Genomic DNA, 21532 nt, shown 5'->3' on the forward strand with positions numbered 1-21532 from the left:
GAGGTCGAATGACTCATTGAGTTCAGAGGAGTGCAGGGACTGATCCTGCAGAAAAGCAGGTCCTGACAGCCAAGTCGTGCTGCTGAGAAGGGACGCTGTTACAGATCTAGACCCATGGTCAGCTGGGTTCAGGTCTGTGGGGACGTACCTCCACTAGTCGGGGGATGTGGACTGTCGAATACGTTGGACCCTGTTGTTCACGTATACATAGAACCGTCTACTTTGGTTATCGATGTATCCTAGCACCACTTTGCTGTCTGTATAATACTTGATGCTGTCGAACTTCAGATCCATCTCCTCTACTATGAACTCTGCAATCTCAACTGCTAATACTGCTGCGCACAGTTCCAATCTGGATATGGTGAGGTCTGGCTGGGGTGCCAACTTGGCCTTACCAAAGACGAAGCCGACTTTGCTTTGTCCATATTGAGTGGTGACCTTCAGATAAGCCACACCTGCAATGGCCTTAGCGGATGCGTCTGCAAAGACACAAAGCTCTTTGAATTGGGCATTTGAGGGAGAGAAGGACGTATAGGAGCGAGGTATTTGGATCTCCTGTAAGTCTTGAAGTGAGTTTCTCCATCTGTCCCACTCTGCTTCCATCTCTTCAGGAAGGGGTGAATCCCACTCTTCAGCGCATGTGGAGAGTTCCCTGAGGAGCAGCCTGCCTTGTATCGTGACAGGGGCTAAGAAGCCGAGAGGATCGTATAGGCTGTTGACTGTAGAGAGCACTCCTCTACGTGTGAAGGGTTTCTTGTCATCTAAGGCTTGGAACGTGAACGTGTCTGTTGCTATGTTCCAAGATACTCCTATGCTACGCTGTAGGGGGAGGTCATCAGTGAAGAGGTCTAGATCCTTGACGTCCTTAGCACGATCTTCAGGGGGGAATACCTCCATCACTGCTGGTCTGTTAGAGGCTATCTTGTGTAGCCTGAGGTTGGATAGTGCAAGTAGTTCCTGAGCTCGTCCAAGGGTACTGATGGCCTCTGCTTCGGTCAGGAATGACTTCAGTGCATCGTCGACGTAGAACTCTCGTTCGATGACATCACTGCCAAAGTCATCATCTTCTTCCTTGGCAGCCCTCCTTAGTCCGTTTATGGCGACAGCAGGGGACGGGCTTTTCCCGAAGACATGGACATGCATTCTGTAGTCCACAATGTCTCTGCTGGGGTCGTTGTTGCGATACCACAGGAAGCGGAGGAAGTCTCTGTGGTCTTCTCTCACCACAAAGCAGTGAAACATGTGCTGGATATCGGCAGTGATGGTGACGGGCTCTTTCCTGAATCTCATGAGTACCCCCAAGAGGCTGTTGTTGAGATCGGGCCATGTGAGGAGTACATCGTTGAGAGAGACTCCCTGATATGGTGCACTGGAGTAAAACACCACGCGGATCTGTTCCGGCTTTTTGGGGTGATAGACTCCGAAGGAGGAGAGGTACCAACACTCTTGGCCTTCCTGGAGTGGAGGAGCTAGCTCTGCATGATCGTTGACAAGCATTTTCTTGACAAACTCTAGGAAGTGTGCTTTCATCTATGGCTTCTTCTCTAGTGTGTGATGGAGTGAGTTAAGACGATTATAGGCACACTCCCTGTTGTTCGGCAGCCGTCGTCTGGGGTTCTGGAAGGGTAAGGGTCCAACCCAGCTGTTAGAGCTGTCACGAGAGACCTCATTGTCCATAATCTGGAGGAATCTCATGTCGTCAATCGATGGAGCAAGTTTGTGGTCATTGGCGGTGCAACAGAAGACTGACTGACCCGGGTTCTCTCCAGTGAGCATCATCTGTGTGCTGTCTGTGGAGATCAGTGCTGGGGGGTTCTGAGGCTGGGCCGTATGACTGAACTTCTCTGTCACTCGGATCTGACTACTGCATGGGGTAAGGTAGCTTGGACGACCATTCTCCAAGATGGAAGTCTTGAGTGTGTTCACCTGAGATGGCTTGTGAGCACCCCTGAGGCACACGTCTCCAACAACGACCCAGCCGAGGTCTAGCCTTTGGGCGAAAGGGGCGTCATGCAGACCGTTGATCTGTTTCCTTATCTTATGTACCCTCAGGATGTCCCTGCCCAACAACAGGAGTATGTCTGCGTCTGGATCAAGAGGTGGGATATCGTCTGCAATGCGTCTCAGATGACGGTGGTGATGAGCTGCATTCGGAGTGGGAATCACAGGACGGTTGTCGGGGACTTGATTACATTCGATGAGTGTAGGAAGGGGGAGACTAATCTTCCCGTCGGCTGACTCAACAACATAACCACAGGCCCTCCTGCCGGCTGTCTCTGAAAGTCCGGCACACATCTTCAGCGTGTAAGGCGACGGACTTCCTTTGACCTTAAGGATGTCGAAGAACTCGGATCTTGCTAGAGAACGATTGCTTTGTTCGTCTAGTATGGCATACATCTTTTCAGATTCCTGGCGACGTCCTACAGGGTACACATTAACGAGGCATAGCTTGGAGCATGCTCTTGCGCTCATTCCTTCTCCACACACCTCGGTGCACTTGGATGTAACCTCCGGATAGGCGGCACCCTCTCTCCCCCCGCCGTGCTCTGAGGTGGGAGGAGACGACTCTGACTTCCAAGGAGCTGGGCCTGGGCGGAGTGCTGAAATGTGCTGATCACTTTCACATTCTGTGCATTTTGCATCTACCTTGCAGTTCTTGGCGAGATGGTTCATGGAAGAGCAGCATTTGAAACATATAGAGTTCTCTTTGAGATACTGTTTGCGGTCTTCCAGGGACTTCTCTCTGAAGCCTCTGCACGTCTTTAATGGATGGGGCTTGTTGTGGATGGGGCATTGTTTGCTCATATCCACAGATTTCTTCTGATCCCTTGTGTTCTCGGTTGAAGACACTTGCATTTTGTGGACAGATATTGGTGTCTTTCCATGTCTGTCAAACTTGTCTCTTCTGGCAAGTGCTGGGTGGGAGGAGAAGAGGTTGAAGCTGGGGTCGGTCCTGGCTTTGGCTTCTCTACGGATGAAGTTGGCAAACACAGAGAATGGTGGGACGGTAACGTTGTGCTTTTGCTTGAACTCTGACCCGAATGATGTTCACTTCTCCTGCAGATTGAATGGAAGCTCCTCAACGATGGGACTTACCCCTCTGGAAGTGTCTAAGTACGATAGGCCGGGTAGGTAGCCGTCCTGCTTTGCGGCTTCGAGTTCCGACAGCAGATCTCCAAGGTCGCGGAGCTTCTGGGGTTCCTTATTTGTCAACTTCGGAAAGTTCTCCAACCTGGCAAAGAGAGCCCTTTCAATGGCTTCAGGCGAGCTGTAGCTTTCTTCCAGCCTCGCCCAAGCCATCATCAACCCAGCTGGCGGATGTCTCACATTGACTGCTTTTATCCTGCGTGCCTGTCCGGCGGACTCTGGGCCGAGCCATTTGATAAGGAGGCCAAGCTCTTCTCCTGCCGACAGGTCTAGGCCCGATATGGCACCGTGGAAGGAGGACTTCCAGGCCCAATAATTCTCTGGTCTATCATCAAATGTGGTTAACCCTGTAGTCACCAGCTGGCTGCGTGCAAGGTATTTGGCAAGGTCATAGGTGGTGAGGCCTGTGCCATGGTTGCCTTCAGTAGGGGCTCTGTTGCGGGTCTTAAGGAAACGAGAGGGGGTTTGCTGCTGACTTTCTCTCTTCAGCGCTCCATTCCTCTGCACCGTGTCCTCTGTTCTGCGGGGGAGGATCCTGTGACTTGGGGCATCCAGTCCATTTTGACCTTGGTTGGTGACATGGGGCATGTTATATGAAGTGCTTGAGTCTGTAGTAGATATGTGCGGGTCTTCATCTCTCTCTCTTGTAAACTGTGCATCAGCTTGGTCGCTCACGTAATCTGTGGTGCGCTGTAGTCGACTCTAACGCAGAACAGGAATTAAAGGTTTGTTAGCTGTCTCAGGATCAGCTTCCACCAAAACTGCCTCCAATATTTGTGCCTCAGCTAATGCAGCATCTTTCTCTTTTTCTTCCTGCAGAGCGTCTAATGTGGCTTGGAGACGGGCCTGTTCAACTTGGAGACGGGCCTGTTCAACTTGGAGACGGGCCTGTTCAACTTGGAGACGGGCCTGTTCAACTTGGAGACGGGCCTGTTCAACTTGGAGACGGGCCTGTTCAACTTGGAGACGGGCCTGGTCAACTTTTATTTCTATTTCTTTGTTGGCATAAGCAGCTCTGGCTTGAGCTGCTTTTAGCCTAGCCCGTGCTTTGGCGATGGCCATGCTTACCCTAGAACCAGCTGATGACTGTGAACTGGCTGATGACCTAGAACCAGCTGACGATCTGTAGTAACGAGAGCTTATAGACAGATTGTCACATTCTTCAGTTTCATCTAACTGTTTAAGGTCTTCTACTTGGTGAGTAGCATTTTCGGTATTACCTCCTGCCATGATGATGTGAGGTAAGTGTGGTGTACAAGGTGAAGACTTAAGCTGGCTGTGTCGTGATGGCTTACTCTGCGCCTAGATGACGGCCACTTAACTCTGAGTCCTTGCTGCTCCACGTGGAGGATCTCCTCTCTTCACATCTAGCCGTAATGCTGTCTTTTCACTGTACTGGTCTCACTAGACGTACTCTTATCCAGTTATCCAGTCAGCTAAACACTCTTTCAAATACTCCTCGAGAAACGGAGTGTGGTTTTGAAGCTTTACTTGAATAAAATTTGTGAAACTGTAAACAAAGACAAAGTATGTTTTGTACATAGAGCTGAGTACTATACATTAGATGTTACATAAGATATAAACATGTTTATGACAACAGAATAGACTAATTGTATAACTAAATAGCACTGAAGCTAAACCTCGGTAGCTAACAGCTAATAACTTCTTATAGACAAAGTATTGTCAAAATACTACACTGACAATGTTGTTATCATGTTACTAAACAAGGATACTCACAGACATTGCGTCTTGCCTAGCGTATAAGAGGGATGGAACAGGATTGAGAATGTCTGCCTCGTGAGCTTTCTTTACAACTCGGCAGGTACTTCCTGGAATACCACGACAGGAAGAAGGTCAAATAACACCCTGCTATACAATAACACTGCTATACACCAACTACCACTAGAGGGTGCTATCTGCATGTAATAAGTCCAGAACAATACTGCATCTGCCCAATCACCCAACCTGTCCAAATACTGGAGTTTCTCGCATCCTCCTCACAGCACACACGCCCACCTAGCTTTGTGTCATCTGCAAACTTGGAGATATTACATCTAGTTCCCTCGTCTAGCTCATTAATATATATTGTGAATAGCTGGGGTCCTAGGACCGATCCCTGCAGTACCCCACTAGTCACTGCCTGGTCACCATTACTGATACTAGTTTTTAACTCCAGATTTATTTAATTAATTGAATTTAAATTCCTTGGCTGCCTGTGGTTGCATTTGAACTCACTTCTCCAGATTATTAATCCAGGCAATTCCGGTGGCTGGCAGGCAGTACACGCGACCAGCCGCTCAATAGTTATGGCAGGAGGCCTGGTCCATTTTGAACGCCGGGCCTTATTTGCATTGGAACAGTGAGCTATCTCTATAGTATAAGCCCCACCAATGCAGGCCGCCAGTTCCGAGCTGCCACAATATCAGGCGGTCCACTTGACCTCCTGATCTGAAGAGCTCGTCAACTCCCCTGAGCCGTCTGCTCCCCTTTGGTGCCCTCAGGATACCCACCGCCCGTCACCAGCAACACCACCACTTTCCACATTGCAATACTTCACCATAAATGTAATTCTTAAAATTAATGGATGCAAAATCATGGGCACAATTTCCTGATGTATCCTCCCAGCATCCGCCAGGAGCCCAGAAGTGGAAGATTTAGTTCATTACTACAAGTTCAGCATCCCAAATCCGGAGTTCCGGAACGATTGGTGGCAAGGGTCCGGAATCCATAAAATGTTCCGGAAACCGGACACCCTGAAGGACGCTTACCAAAAACCGGAAATAGCGCAACCTGGCCCCAGGCATTTCTGAACTCGGCACGTGTTTCTGATGTCCGAAGTCCGGAAATATCGTAACCTGGGCTCAGACTTCGGACATCAGAAACACGTGCCGAAGTCCGGGAAAACCAGAAAACCGGCTCGGCCTCGGTCCCAAGGTTGCCGGATTCGGAACACTTAACCTGTAGTGAGTTTGCCACATTATACAATCTTACATAAACATAAATTTCCATAAACAAACAGAATTTACTTCATAAATGTGGACAGAGGAGTATTAAATGTCCATCCACTAATACTGCCAAATATATTCTTAGCTCAGAATAGCTTTGTCCACTGATTCTGTGTAAACCCTCTGCGATTGTGAACTGTATGACGTACTGTACGTAATCCATCTCATATTCAAGCTTCACACTTAATTTTATTTTTGCACACTGTGCTAGATTTGGACAATCACAATTTTGGTCTCCTTGGCCTAGAAATTCAGTTGCGTTCGCCAGCCGTTAACGCCATAAGAGGGGTAGATTTCCAGCGCTAGGCACTTAGCGCCCGGGCGCAGAACAAACTGCGCCTACGCCCAACTTCAGTTGTCATTTAGCGCCGGCGCAAAGTGTTTGCGCCCGCTCAGCTGTGCGCGTAGCTTATGACGTCATTTCGTCGTGCAACGCTGTTTGTGCGCCCCAAACCGGAAATTCAGTGGCGCCCGCCCAATGTGGGCGTGGCGCTGTTAAGAACTGTGAAGTGGAACGCAACAGAGGCCCTGCGGGCCTCGGGGAGCGCTAATTAAAGGGCACTTACACTGACCTATAAAGCCCAGCCATTTTGCTGCAATGACTTTAGTGCTTTGGATTTCTGGACAGAGACCAAGGAACAGAGCTTACTGATTTGGGACAACATAGGAGAGGTATTTTTGGCTTCTGGCCAGAGCTTGGAAATTTGATTCATTGTGATTTCACTGTTTGCAAGTTTATTATGGGAGCTGTATGGGGTGGCAACCCTCAGTTGCAGCATTATGTGCGAAGGGCTCGCAGACGCTGTGTGAGAGGGCCAGCCATGCCTAGACGCAGAGGGGCCATCAGGCGTCGGCAACGTAGGCCTTACCCACTCAGGGAATACCGGCAGCAGGTGTCCTATCTCACCATGACTGCCGCGCAGTGTGTTAAGAGGCTGCGCTTCAGAAGGGAGGTGGTTGCAGAGATCTGCGTCCGCAGCTGATGTGCAAGACGTCTCTCTCGGTGGAAGTGAAGGTCACGGTGGCTCTGAACTTTTATGCAAGCGGCTCCTTCCAAGCCGCTGCTGGGGACATAGCGAACATCTCCCAGTTCGCCGTGCATCGCTGCATCCGGCAGGTCACCGATGCCCTTTTCACGAGGAGACACCAATTCATCTCCTTCCCCATGACCCTAGAGAGGCAGGAGCAGCGTGCAGTCGGATTTGGCAGGATCGCGGACTTCCCCATGGTGCAGGGCGCCATTGACTGCACGCATGTGGCTATGCGGGCACCTATCGACAATGCTGAGGATTACCGCAACCGGAAGGGCTACCATTCCCTCAATGTACAGCTGGTGTGTGACCACAGGCAGCGCATCCTAGCTGTCAATGCCCGCTTTCCAGGAAGCAGCCACGATGCATTTATCCTGCGCCAGACTACTGTGGCTGACATGTTCGAGGCACAGCCTCCACCAAGGGGATGGCTTATTGGGGACAAGGGCTACCCTTTGTGTACATGGCTCATGACCCCGCTCCGCGCGCCCAGGACCCCTGCGGAGGAGGCATACAACGAAAGCCATCAAGCCACAAGGAACATCATAGAGCAAACGATTGGCGTCCTCAAGCAACGGTTCCGCTGCCTGGATCGCTCTGGCGGATCTCTACAGTATTCGCCGGATAGAGTCTCCCAGTTCATCGTCGTTTGCTGCATGCTGCACAACCTGGCTATCCGCAGGACTCAGGCACTGCCACCTGACGTAGCGCCACCACCTCAGGAGGACGCGCAGGAGGACCATGAGGAGGAGGAGGAGGAGGAGTACCAGGCCAGGAGGGAGCCACAAGGTCCAAGGGCCGTCCACCGGCGGCTTATTGAACGACACTTCTAGGCCCCCTGTCAGGGAATGGCTTGTGGCAATGAACGCACCTGAATGCAGCCGCTCCGCAAGCCCTCAGCCGCTTAACGCAACAACTACTGGAAACATGACACCGGGACAAGCTGAATAAATAAAAAGCTTTATTTAACAAACTCAGGGCCCTTCCCACATGAAACAGAAAAACAGACAACACCCCCCAAAAAACTGTGAAAAGAATATCTCACTCCCACAACCTGGGGAGGAATAACAAAACTTGCCCATCCAATTGGCCTTCATCCTCGGCCTTACCAAAAGAAGCCCCCCCCACAACAGAACACAAACACCCCCATATAAAAAACCATTGGCCTTCATCCTCGGCCTTACCAAAAGAAGGCCCCCCCACAACACAAACACCCCCATATAAAAAACACCGTTGCCACCATACTCTACTGGGTGTGCCGAGAAGGCGAGTCCTTGTGCAGCCTTGTGCGGCCCCTGCCCGACCTGTTGCTCCACCTCAACCTGGGCCTTGTGGGTGTTGCAAGGCTGGGGGAAGGCTCCTGAGGGGCAGAATGCGTGACGGCAGATGCCCTTGGGGGTCGGCCTAGACGAGGTCCGGCCCTGGAGGGGCCGGCTGCTGACTGCTGCAGCTGTGGCTGCGCAGCATCAGTCTCTGCAGCAGCTCGTCGCACCTTGGCTGGGGGAGTTGCAGTGGCGGCTGCAGCAATGGGGGCAAGCTGGCTGATGGCACGCGCTCGCTGTTCGCCAGAGACACTGGCACTCGGCCGGGCTGGCAGTGCAGCAAGCGCAGCAATCTGGTGGAGGCCAGACCGCTGTGCTGCAGCAGGGCGGCGGGTGCCCTGGCGATGCTTCCGCGAGACAGCGAGTGTGGCAGAAGTGAGTGCCCGAACTGCCCTGGTCTGTGCCCGCATCAGATCAGTGAGTGTCTGCACGGCACCACTCATGAACTCGCGACTCGCGTCCTGCGCTGCCGCGAGTTGGTGGACACCCCTGTCCTGCGCTGCCGCGAGTTGGTGGACACCCCTGTCCTGTGCTGCCGCGAGTTGCTCGACAACCCTGTCCTGTGCTGCCGCGAGTTGGTCAACACCCCTGGCGTGTGCTGCCGCGAGTTGCTCAACACCCCTGGCCTGTGATTCCCCGAAAGCGGCCACACTATGAGCCAGGGACTCAATGGCCTGAGGCAACTGTCCCACAACCCCCATGAACTCCTTGTGGCGCCGCTCCGAATCCGCCGACATTTGATCAAGGAGGCGCACCTCCTGGGCGAGGTCCGTCTCCGGACTGGAGGCCGGACTCTCCCTCTGGGGAGAAGGCCGCCGAGCTGGCCGACCCTTCCCGCATGCCTGGACGCCACTGGGCCCAGCAACTGCCCTCCCCTGCAACACTTCCCCCCTCTGGGGAGAAGGCCGCCGTTCTGCCCGACCCTTCCCGCGTGCCTGGACGGCACTGGGCCCAGGAGCTACACCCCCCTGCAACACTTCCCCCTGGCTCTCCTCCAGGCAAGACGTGTCCCCTCCATTGCCATCCCCTGGCGCAGATGATGCTTCCCCCAATGTGCCGCCTTCCTGTTGGTCCTCGTCGTGCTCCTCTTCCGAGGGTCTGGCACTCTCTGCTTCAGGGACCTCCTCCTCACCAGCTGAAAGCAGGAAGGCACAAGAGTAGCTTTACAGTGAGGACAGGGCGTCAGCGAGGGAGGCATGAGTGGTGGCATTCAGCGCATTGGTCGGACAGTGGCAAAGGATGTAGATCTGATGCGCTAGGGGAACGAGAGAGGTCCAAACGGTCATGTCCTTACCATTGGGTCGCAGCACAGGGTCGGCATCTCCAATGGCAACAGGGCCAACCACCCAGCCACGCATGAGTCGAGCCACGCTCTCCTCCAGCTCACTGAGCTCCTGGAACTGGGCACGGTCTCCCCCGGTGACATTCTGGCTCTTCAAATTCCGGGCCATCTTGGCCTGCAAGAGAAAGGACGGCCTCTAAGTACATTGTGGTGGCCTGTTGTTGTGTGCACTGCCTCCCATGGTGGAATAGCTTGGCCAGTGTGGTGGCCTGTTGTTGTGTGCACTGCCTCCCATGGTCGAATAGCTTGGCCAGTGTGGTGGCCTGTTGTTGTGTGCACTGCCTCCCATGGTCGAATAGCTTGGCCAGTGTGTTAAGTGCAGAAAGTGCTATTGAGGATCATGCCAGTGCCATAGCTGCGGGAGGAGGGCTGGCCATTAGGCCTTTGAGGTCCCTTTGCCCATAATGTGAGGTGCACATGCAAGGATGAGGAGGACACTGGAAAGGGTACTCACCTTGACCATCCGAGTGAGGTCGTTGTACTTCTTGCGGCATTGGTCACCAGTCCTGGGGACATCGCTGTTGACTGACACCCTGTGGGCGATTTTCCTCCAGGCTCTCCTGTACTGCCTCCTGGGAGCCTTCTTGCCACTGTCCGGGCACAAGATCTCTTTGTACCTTTCCAACCCCATAACCAGCACCCTCAAAGCATGCTGGGAGAAGCGCTGCGCTCGTTCACGGGCCTTCTCCATGGCTTCAGGCGCTATTTGGGTCCACCAGCAGTGTTCAGGCCTAGCTGCAGGGCTCCACTATCCAGGGCGTGGCTGCAGACAAAGTCGACCCTTCCCCCTTTAAGAGCTGGCCGGCGTCAGGGTGTCTGCTGTCAATCAAAACATGACCGCACCTGCGCTGCACCCGGCCTCGGCGTTATCAGTCTGCACCGCCGGCTTAGCGCCTGAAGATAGGAGTGCAACGCCAGTTTCAGCGCTCGCCCAAACTCTTGGCCAGATCTACTGAATTTCGGCGAAGTGACCTGCAGTTTCCGGCGGGCGCTAACTTTAGCGACCACCCGACTTTACCGTCCCAAAAGTGGCTATACTGAATTTCTAGGCCCTTATGTTTAAAGGGTCCTGTGCCAAGCTTCCACAATTGGAAAATGGCTCACCAACTGAGGGATTAATTTCTCGGACCTCATTTGCTGTGGGTACTGAAGTTAATTACAGCTGTTATACGGGCTACACACTGAAAAACGAAAGTTCAAGATCTGTTACCTGTCAGGTTGATTCAACTTGGACGCCATTACAGGCCATTTGTGAACGTAAGTGATAAGGGTAACTTTATTTTCCCTATTAATTCACTTTGTACATCCTCCCCTAAAGGACTTGTGCTGGAGTGCAGTTCGCTCAGCAAAAGCAGCCTCTAGTACCTCACCCAAGAGGCCATTCTTAGAGTTTGAACAGTGAATGTTGGCATGGAACTTAACCATAGGATCCACTGTACTGACTCCTGATTGTTTCTTCAATTAGAGTAAACAAGCCTTAAGCTGGAACTAATGGTTAGTGATCAGGAGTGGGTACCATTTTTTCTTCATTCACTCGGAGATGTTGAAACCAACTTGATGGGGAGCTTATCTTTATAAAAAAAGATCTAAATTCTATATTTTTGCCTTTTGTTAACAGAATGGTACAAGTTTGTATTTTGAAACACCACCCTGAAAATGTAAACTACATTTATATCATCGTTAAATGAATATAAATTGTGAATTGGCAGAGTATAATCTGATGTTGTCAGCCATAGTTGAATTGTTATATATTAATGTGTGTGAATTGCTAATTATAGTTACCAAGGTGATATTAATGATCCATAGTTAAATTATGCTTATCCTCCCTCCTCTTGCTTTCTCATTTAAAATCCAACTAGATCTGTGTCTGTGCCCCACTGAATTACTTGTGTTAGTGCAGCACATAGGAAACTTGCATTAATTTGCTGATCAAGCTTGAGTGAAATAATCGATATTGAGAGGTAACAAAAGCCTGGAGAAATATTTCAGTGGTGGTGGTGCGGAGGTAGAAGCAGGTAATGTTACTGAAGTGGAAATAAGTGGTCTTTCTGATGGATAAGAGAGTGGTAGTCAGGGAGGAGAATGAAATTCAGGGAGGGGGCTGATTCTTTGGCAGGAGCCAAACAGGATGACTTCAGTCTTGCAGATAAATTGAAGAAAGGTCTTCCTTAACTATGACTTAATGTCAGATAAGCAGCCAAGCTCAACCGTGGTCATTGCGGAGTCAAGCGTGGTGGTGGAGAAGTAGTAATGGATGGTGTTCGCATACATATGGAAGTGGAATCCATGTCTACAATTGTTGTTACTGAAGAACAGTGTATCGATGAGAAAAAGGGGCATGAACGGAACTTTGTGGCACTCCAACAATGATGGTGTGCTAGTTGGTACAAAGCGTCATTCAATATTTCAAGTATGCTGTCACTACTGTGCACGTGCTACAATATGCCCACTCATCTGTGATCTGATTCTATTCCTACGGCAACATGTGGTGCAGTTTTACCTAACACCAGACAAGTAGGATGTGTCCTAATAAAATAAAATGCTTTGAAGGTATAAGAATATAGTATACTCTTGCGTCAATATTTTTGTTTCCTATTAAGGTGTTGGATATCAGTACTAGGGACTGGGACACTTTTCTATGTCTGTCACCCAGGGCTGGCTTTTGTCAATGGGGAGCTTTTGGAGGTGGGACTCCCACTTGTTGGGTTTTAGTCCCGCCTCCATCGACTTGTGGCCAACCCACGCTATTTTCCCTTGATTGAACTTGTTAAGCCCGCCCGACGGGCTTAGCAGGCCAATTAAGGGAAAGCCGGTTACAGGTGATGGCAGCGAGTGACGTTTCATCTGTCAAGCGCTTTTGACAGATGAAATGTCATCGTTTGACAGCTCTGTGAAGCTGTCAAACACTGACAATCTGTCTTCTAAGTTGAATCTTTACTAAAGACTCAATTAGAAAGCCTTCCTAAGCAGAAAGCAGAAGGCTGCAGCTTTTGACAGTTCAGCGGCCATTCTGATTTCTGTGCCGGTGAACTGAGGGACTCCCGAGAACTGAAGGGAGGAAGCCTGCAGGAAGAAGTAAAGATAAGTAAAACTTATTAAAACACTTCAGATTCACCTCACAAACTTATCTCTGCACACATGCACCCATCATTCACCTGGACACCGGATATCTCGGCCCCTCCGACCCCCACAGACTCACGGCCCGCCTCGTGGTGAGGTTCGGTGCCGTCGGGAAGCCCACACTTCAGAGCTCAAAATAGGGATTAGCTAAAAAACTGCCTGTTAACTACCTGTTAATTGGCACTAATCCCCTTCCCGCCTCGAGGAGGCGGGACCCGGCGTGGGTCAGGTACCCGCCTCCTAGGAAGATGGCACTGGGGTGGGATGGGCACCCGCCCCCAGATTCTGCCATTTTCCCGGCAGTCCCGCCTCGAAACCCGCCTACCCAGTGTCTACATTAATCATGCCCATATCAGGTTTAAAATGACCAGAGCAGTACAAAGTTTCCTCTGCTCTGTCCCAAGGATGTATCTCCGATCTAACAGGAACAAGCTTGACACCTGTTCTGATGAGTCAAATCAGAGAATAAATAGAGCAGCAACCCCTTCACTCACTCATCGTGTGCATCATAGCTTTCCTTTGTATTTAAAATTGTCCAGTTGATTCCCATTTGGTATTTTGGATCACCCCTTTGCTTCTTTAAATCTCCCTTTTATGTTGAACATAGTTCATTGTTTCCCCCATGTCCTCTGCTGTTACTGGCATGGTAGAGGATTCAGAGGTTACCGTATTGATAGCAAGAGGAAGGCTACCTCTGTAATCTCCTCCAGCCCCACAACCCTCCGAGATATCTGCGCTCCTCTAATTCTGACCTCTTGAGTATTCCTGATTTTAATCGCTCCACCATTGGTGGCTGCACCTTCAGCTGCCAAGACCCTAAGCTCTGGAATTTACTCCCTAAATCTCTCCGCCTCTCTACCTCTCTTTCCTCCTTCAATACACTCCTTAAAACCTACCTCTTTCATCAGCCCCAATATCTCCTTATATGGCTCGGTGTCAAATTTTGTTTGATAATGCTCCTGTGAAATGCCTTGGGACGTTTTACTACATTAAAGTGCTATATAAATACAAGTTGTTATGCCTGATGTGATTTGAAGAATCAATTTGCCACATATTATGCATCAGATGCATTTGACGATGTGAATTTGTGTGTGCTTAACTTAGTCTTTTTAAAAATCCTACAGCATCAAATGGACGTATACAAAAGGTTGTTGGTAAGTAGGAGAGCTGGATAATGCACGTTTTACTAACTGCATCAAAGTACATTTGATGTGGAAATTGTAAATTTAAAAAATTACAGACTGAATTGGTATTCCAAATATTCAAATTCAAATATGATTATTAATGAAGCATTGGTACTTTAATAGTATTTAAGGGTAAAATTTTCAAGGTTCCACTGATGTTCTCAGTCAGTGAGGCTCCAAGCCAGGTGTTGTATTGCTGAGGCCTTGCGCACCTGATGAACAACACACTCCATTTAGCAGTGAAGAAATGCACGTGTCTTTTTGGCCATGCTGCACTCAGTGTGAGCTTCATTATACCTTTTTGAAAATTATTAGTGCTTCCCGTGCTGGATTTCATATTCTCCTCCCCTGTTCTTCCCCTGTACTGCAGCTTGCCCACTGTAGTGCAGAAGGCCCCTCGAGCCTGTTCCGCCATTCAATCTGGTCATGGCTGATCTTCGACCTCAACTCCACTTTCCCGCCTACACCCTTATTCCCAAGAGTCCAAAAATCTATCAATCTCAGCCTTGAATATACTCAACGACTCAGCATCCAGAGCCCTTTGGGGTAGAGACTTCCAAAGATGAGATATTTGTTGTCCAATCACATTGAGATGCTTCCTGCCTGCCATGTTGGAGGCTTAAGAGGCTTTTTAGTGCCCAAAAACGTGAGCTCCACAACTGAATTTCTAGGCCCTTGTGTTTTGGACTGCTGGTAAAGATTCTCCTAGATGCATTCTGAGGGAGATTGAAGGCAGAGGCCTATTAATAAGGGGTAATGCACCTTTGAGTGAGTCTTGTATATATTCTGACAACATTTTCAAAATGAATTCCAGAATTAGGAGAAGTTTCATATATTAATTCCAAAATACTGCGAAATACATTGGGAAAAAAAATTGAAAAAAGTCACTTGAGCTCCTGATATTTTGTAATATTTCTACCTTTTCCATTTTTTTCTATCTAGCATTGAACTGTGGTAATCCAGGAGAGATTCTGAACGGGTATTATGAGGCACCAAATACTACATTTGGAAGCAAAGTTACTTTTTATTGTAATGAAGGGTGAGTTGTCCTTACTCAGATTGCTGAATAGTTTGGTGAAGGTTTATTTTAAAAATGTTGTGAATGAGGTTACAGCAGCCCACAGCATCTCCATGTTGGTGCAACAATGCAACTTACCCAACCAAAGACAATCACTACTTTCACCCTCTGATCAAACTTCCTGTCACTTAGGCTCTCAGAGAACAATTGCAATATTTAATTTATGATTGATCTGTAGATCCATAATTTGACTCTAACATTGGAGGTTTGTGCCTGCCCTCAAAACTGTGATTCAGCTCTGTGAGCCAAGAAGCACCAATACCCTTCCAAAGACTAGCTGACCTGAATTATGTTTGCTCTTCCATATGCTTTCCGACCAAGACTTGGTCCAGTAATAGTATAATATGTCTTAATTTTCAATGTACCCCTGTGCTAATGTAACCCAGGACCCTTTGTAGCTTTCTGTTGCTCTACCAAACCAGTGTGTAGATAGTTAATAATGTAACCCTTTCATTTCTTTGCTCTGCATGATGCTGTTCCATTGTTGTATTTAACTTTCAGTTCACTGCTTTGATTATCTGCTGCGGCCTGCTTCTGTTTCTCCAGGTACCGGATGGTGGGTCGGAACTATCGGTTGTGTACAGCTGATGGCTGGGATGGCCAGGTCCCAACCTGTGAATGTAAGTTAGGGCTCTAAATGTCTGGCTTCACTTTCTGTGCCAAACAATTATATCAACTTCTAAAATATTGTATAATGTTTTATAAAGTACCCCAATTAGCTTTACAGTGAATGATTGTTGTCAGAATTATAATGGTGCGATTGTACAGTACATGGCCAGCAGAAGCAATAGGGTTCATGGGCTGCTTGGCATTTTCTTTTTAATTTATTAAATGATTTCCATTCCCATGGTGATAAATAGTTTGATTACTGAGGAAGGAAGAAAAGTAACAATTGTAGATACTGTTTTTAAAATGTGCTTTTTCAGTCACACTGTAAATGGTACTCGGATTAATACTTTCAGTATCAATTCCACAGGAATTTGCCTCTCGTGCAGTTGCTGTGGTGTAAATTGCCAAATTGAGCTGTAATTAAAGTGATGGATGTTTTTGTGATGGGGAAAGAAATTAGTCAACCAATGTTTACTTATTAAATAAAATTTCATTCCCAATTAATTTATGCTATTATTTAAATAAGTAGGTGGAACTCGCTACCACAAGGAGTCGTTGAGGTGAACAGCATAGATGCGTTTAAGGGGAAGTTAGATAAGCACATGAGGGAGAAAGGAACAGAAAGGATATGTTGATGGGGTTAGATGTAGAAGGGTGGAAGAGGCTCGTGTGGAGCATAAACACCGGCCTGTTGGGCCGAATGGCCTATAAATACCTTGTAATTCTCCTCCCTTTTATTTAGTATTTCAGATTTTACAATCCTGCGACGTGTGCTGTACCCTAAGTGGAAAGCAACTAACCTTCCACTGTTCACGGTTCACCCTGGCTTCTCTGTATTCATCTCTCTTTCTGTTTACCTGCTCACCTTAAAAACAAAAGCATGCAGCTGAGATAAGGCGATTAGGTTGTTGCGAGGATTATTGGGAGAGGGCAGAAAGGAAAAGTCAGCGAGAAGAATGCCCATGGCCTGCTCTGAATTGCATGTATTGTTTCATCAGTGTGCTGTGCCAGTGACCTGACTGAGATTAATCGCTGAAGCTTTTGATCTACCGTCTGTTCAGTTCTCGAACTCAATTAAATTTTTCCCTGGCCTTCACACGTGATAATCTTCCACCTAGTATCGGGATACGTCCAACACCCCTCTATGGAGAGCACTAGGAATGTGGAATGATAGCAAAATTCACTTTTTAGCGCCCCTGTAATTTTTCACCTGGGTTGCTGGCTGCAGTGTCCAGGAGATTAATCTTTAATTCCTGGAGTCTCCAGGCCCCTCCCGGAGGGTTGAACCCTCCCTTTAACCCAGTTGCTGGTGTGTAAAACTGCAACACAAGCTGTCTGTGAGAATAAAGTCATATTGCAGGTGAGTATATGTCTCATACAGCAGTAGGGATGCTGAAAGCATAGATCATTAATGTTAAATATTCATGTGTGGCACAGTCCTATACTTGAGCAACTCTACTAACATCCCTGATTTACATGCAAACTTTGGTGATGAAGGGGGTGGATATTGAGTTCAGTTGCAAGGGTACCAATCATGTCCTGGATATTGTTGAGCTTCTTGAATGTTGTTGTGGTTGCACCCATCCAGGCGAGTGGTGAGTATTCCATCAAAGTGCTGACTTGAGCCTTGTAGATGGTGGAAAGACTTTCAGGTGGCAGGAAGTAGTCCACGTGCCGCAGAGTACCCAATCTCTGCCCTGCTCTTGTAGCCGCAGTGTTGATACAGCTGGTCTAGTTCAGCTTCTGCTCAATGGTGACCCTCAAGATGTTGATGGTGACTCAGCAAATGTAATGCCATTGGAGGTCATGGGGAGGTGGCTGGGCTTTCTCTTTTGAGATAGTCATTACCTGTCACTAATGTGGTGTGAATATTACCTGCCACTTGTCAGTTCGGGTCGGAGTGTTGTAGGCTGGGATGGGCTGCTTCTTTATCAGTGAAGTTAAGAATAGAGCTGAACACTGGAATCGTCAGCAAACAGCCTCATTCCTGACCTTATGACAGAGAGAAGGTCATTAATAAAGTAGCTGAAGATGGTTGGGTTGAGGATGCTTCCCTGAGTAACTCCTGCAGTGATATCCTGGTGCTGTGATGACTGATCTCCAACAACCATGACCATCTTTCTTTACAGCAGATTTGACTCCAGCTATTAGACAGTTTTGCTTTGACCCCCATTGGCAGTAATGTTTTTACTTTGATGGTATGTAATCTGCATATGGTTTCTAATCCATGTTGCCAGAGCAATGATATAGAATAGATTGTTAATACAAATGAAGCATTTTGTTTCCCTGACAATTATTGTAGAATTATCACGCTGCATGATCTTGTTGATTTAACTTCTGGGTTAATTCTCTGAAAACTGATGATACTGAAAAAGAATTCCCATTCATCAAGCTGACTTGTGTTAATTCTGAATTATCTGTTTATCGTAGTGCAACAAATATTATTCTGGAGGATTTTGCAATTGCTGTAGAAGTTGGTCTTTTTTGCCCCTTGATTTATTTCTTATGTAATGAAGTTCATGACTTGTTTTTAGTTTATAACACCGCCTCCACGGTGTAAAGTTCTATAGGAGATTTACTAATTGGTTTTTAATGATGCCTTAACAAGCATAATGTTATTTGAATGAAGTTGGGAACATGAGTAGTGGGCCAAATGGACTTTCAATCAGTATCATAAATACAGTTAACTGTTTAATGGAGACTAAAACATTGCTCTTTTGTCAGTTGTTGGATGTCAATCTCCTGAACTGCTCGCAAATGGCCACATAGTCACAGGATTTGGACCTACATACAAACATCAGGAGATGATCACCTACAGCTGTAATGAAGGTTATGAAATGGTTGGCAAAAGTGTCATTGAATGTAGTGAGAACAACACATTTGTACCAACACCACCTACCTGCAGACCACGTGAGTAAACATTTCTTCAACTCTTTTCTTCTTCGTTTATGGGATGTGGCCATCGCTGGCAAGAGCAGCATTTATTGCCCATCCCTAACTTCCCTTGAGAAGTTGGTGGTGGTTCGCCGCCTTGAACCGGGGCCGTCGATGTGGTGAAGGTACTCCCACAGTGCTGTTAGGGAGGGAATTCCTGGATTTTGACCCAGCGATGATAAAGGAACGGCGACATATTTCCAAGTCAGGATGGTGTGTGGCTTGGAGGGCAGTGTTGAGGTAATGGTGTTCCTATGCGACCTTTCCTTCTAGGTGGTAGAGGTTGTGGGTTTGCGAAGAGCCGTTGAAGATACCTGAGACTGGAATCAAAAGATGTAGGTGGAACATTTTGCAAATCTGTTTCAACTATGTAAATATCTGAATGTTGGGATTGAATTTTCCCATTTGGCATTGGCTCATTGATTTTTGTTCTTGCTGTTCTTAATAAAATAAATGGGAATACTTTTCAGTGAGCCTATGAGCAGAGGAAGCTGAATGCTTTAATGCCATACATTTGTTCCTTTTATCATGTCTTAATTTTGTGGTCACAAACACACACATAGGGCTGAGTTCTAGATTTCCACTACTATTTTTGTGGAAACAGTTTTTCCTGATTTCATTGCTAAGTGGCCTAGCTCTAATTTTACGATGATGCGCCCATTGTTTAGATTACTCCACCACGGGAAATCATTTCTCTGTATCTACGCAATCGAATCCCTAAATCATTTAAAATTCCTCAATCACCCCTCAACCTTCTAAACTTAAGGGAATAGAGGCAACATTTATGCAACCTATCTTAATTTAATGCTTTAGGCCCTGGTATCATTCTGGTGAATCTGCACCATATCCCTTCCAAGGCCAATATATCTTTACAGAGGTTCAGTGCCCAAAACTGAACACAGTACTCCAGTGAGGGTTGACCAGGGATCTGTAAAATTGAAGCACCACATCCTCACTTTTGTGCACTAGTTTTTAGTGATTGATGTACTTGGACACCTTAATATCTTCACTCCTCCACAGCTCCTAGCCTCTCACCATTAAGAAAATAGTTGGAAACCTAACATTGGCATGGGAGGAAACAGTTATTCAATATTTAGATTCAACATTGCATATTAAAGGAACTCAGGCCACAATCTTACCTCTGGAGACGTGCCGGAGGCGGGACTTCAGTTTCCGGGTTTCAGTCCCGCCCCCAGCGACGTCTGACGAACCCACGCTATTCTCCCTTGATTGGACTTGTTAAGCCCGACCTGCTGGCTTAGCCGGCCAATTAAGGGAGAGCCGGTGACAGATGATGTCAGCGTATGTCGCTTCTTCTGTTGCAAATTTTTTGACGGTTGAATTATCTGAATGTTGGGATTGATTTTTCCCGTTTGAGAAGCTGTCAAACACTGACAATCTCTGTTCTAAGGTGAGCTCTTGCACAGAAGGCTCACAAAACCTCTCTCCTCAGCAGAAAGCAGATGGCTGCTGCAGCTAAGAATGCAGCAGCCATTCTGTCATCTCTGCTGTTGAAATGAGGCACCTCTGGATCCCTAAGGGTTGAAGCCTGCAGAAAGAAACAAAGGTAAGGAAACTTTTTCCAACACTTTACACTCACCTCTCATACTTACCTGTCCACACTTGCACCCATCACTCACCTCTACAGCTGACATTTTGACCCTTCTCACCCCTGCAGACCCACTGCTTGCCTTGTTGACCTTGGCGAGGTTTGCAGCCGTTGGGAAGCCCGAACTTGCAGGCGTAAAATGGGGAAAAGCCTCAAAATTGGCTCTAATTCCCTTCCCGCCTTGAGGAGATGGGTCTCTGCGCGAGTCGGGGACCTGCCTCCCAGGAAGATGGTTCGGAGGTGGGTTGTGAGTGGGGTTGGGACCCGCTCCCAATTTTTCCCATTTTGCCAGCAGTCCAGCCTCATCAGGGCTGGTAAAATCCAGCCCATAGTGTGTGAAATGAAAAATGGCTATTCATCAAATCAATCCTGCTCCTTCTGCAAGCCATATTGCTAATGGTAAGGTTGGAGCAAGGAGCAGAGTTTTGGTGAGTGGTGGGGTGTTTAGGAGGTGATAGTTTTCGTGGACTTTTAGCAGACAAGAAGTGGTAGTTTTGTGAAGTTGAGCCGTGGGAGATCTAGGAGGTGGAGGTGACTTGTAAAGGAAAAGTGCAAGTTGATACGCTTATCAATTACTTCATAAAAGGTGATGAGTCGAAGAAGAGATGATGAGTCGAAAGAAGAGATGAATAAGGCTTTTATTAGCTAAGAAGAGACCATGCTTCTTCGTGAGTGACTGAACAAGTCTGAACGAAACCCACACAGTGGTGGGTGGAGTCAGCTGAGGCATGCCTCCATACACAGCGCCACCCAGAGGTGGCAATATACAATACAGTGGTTTACCACATTCACCCCTTGTTTAATGTGAAGTCCGGCGGGGTGAAGGGTACTACAAGTTAAGTCTATCAGGAGGCCTTGTCTGACGTCCTGATCGTCGTGGTGGCGGCGGTGGTGTTGCAGCATCCGACGTCGGGTCTGGTGTCTGGGTGGTTGGCGAAGATTCCTGGGGCTTTGGCATGCCGTCTGCAGGGGTTGGGTTGGGAGGGGTGGTGGGGGATAACAGTGGTAAGGGGGATAACGGTGGTAAGGGGGATAACGGTGGTAATTCAGGGGTACCCGAGGGTGCGAGATCTCGTATGGAGACCGTGTCCTCCCGCCCGTCTGGGTATGTCACCCAGGCATACTGGGGGTTGGCGTGTAGGAGGTGCACC

General features: G+C 48.1%; 1 protein-coding gene across 1 annotated transcript in view; it reads left to right on the plus strand.

Moving 5' to 3' along the window:
* LOC147105178 (complement receptor type 1-like) overlaps positions 1-21532 on the plus strand; it is a 358655-nt gene that overhangs the window by 226518 nt on the left and 110605 nt on the right. The window contains exons 46-50 of the mRNA XM_086011790.1: positions 8634-8643; positions 10927-11104; positions 15094-15190; positions 15776-15849; positions 18563-18748. Coding sequence (XP_085867916.1) covers positions 8634-8643; positions 10927-11104; positions 15094-15190; positions 15776-15849; positions 18563-18748 — 545 coding nt within the window. The remainder of the gene's footprint in view (positions 1-8633; positions 8644-10926; positions 11105-15093; positions 15191-15775; positions 15850-18562; positions 18749-21532) is intronic.

The sequence above is a fragment of the Somniosus microcephalus genome, chromosome 18 (genome assembly GCF_052327205.1).
Source record: "Somniosus microcephalus isolate GS21.2 chromosome 18, FLI_Smic_1.0, whole genome shotgun sequence".
Taxonomy (NCBI): domain Eukaryota; kingdom Metazoa; phylum Chordata; class Chondrichthyes; order Squaliformes; family Somniosidae; genus Somniosus; species Somniosus microcephalus.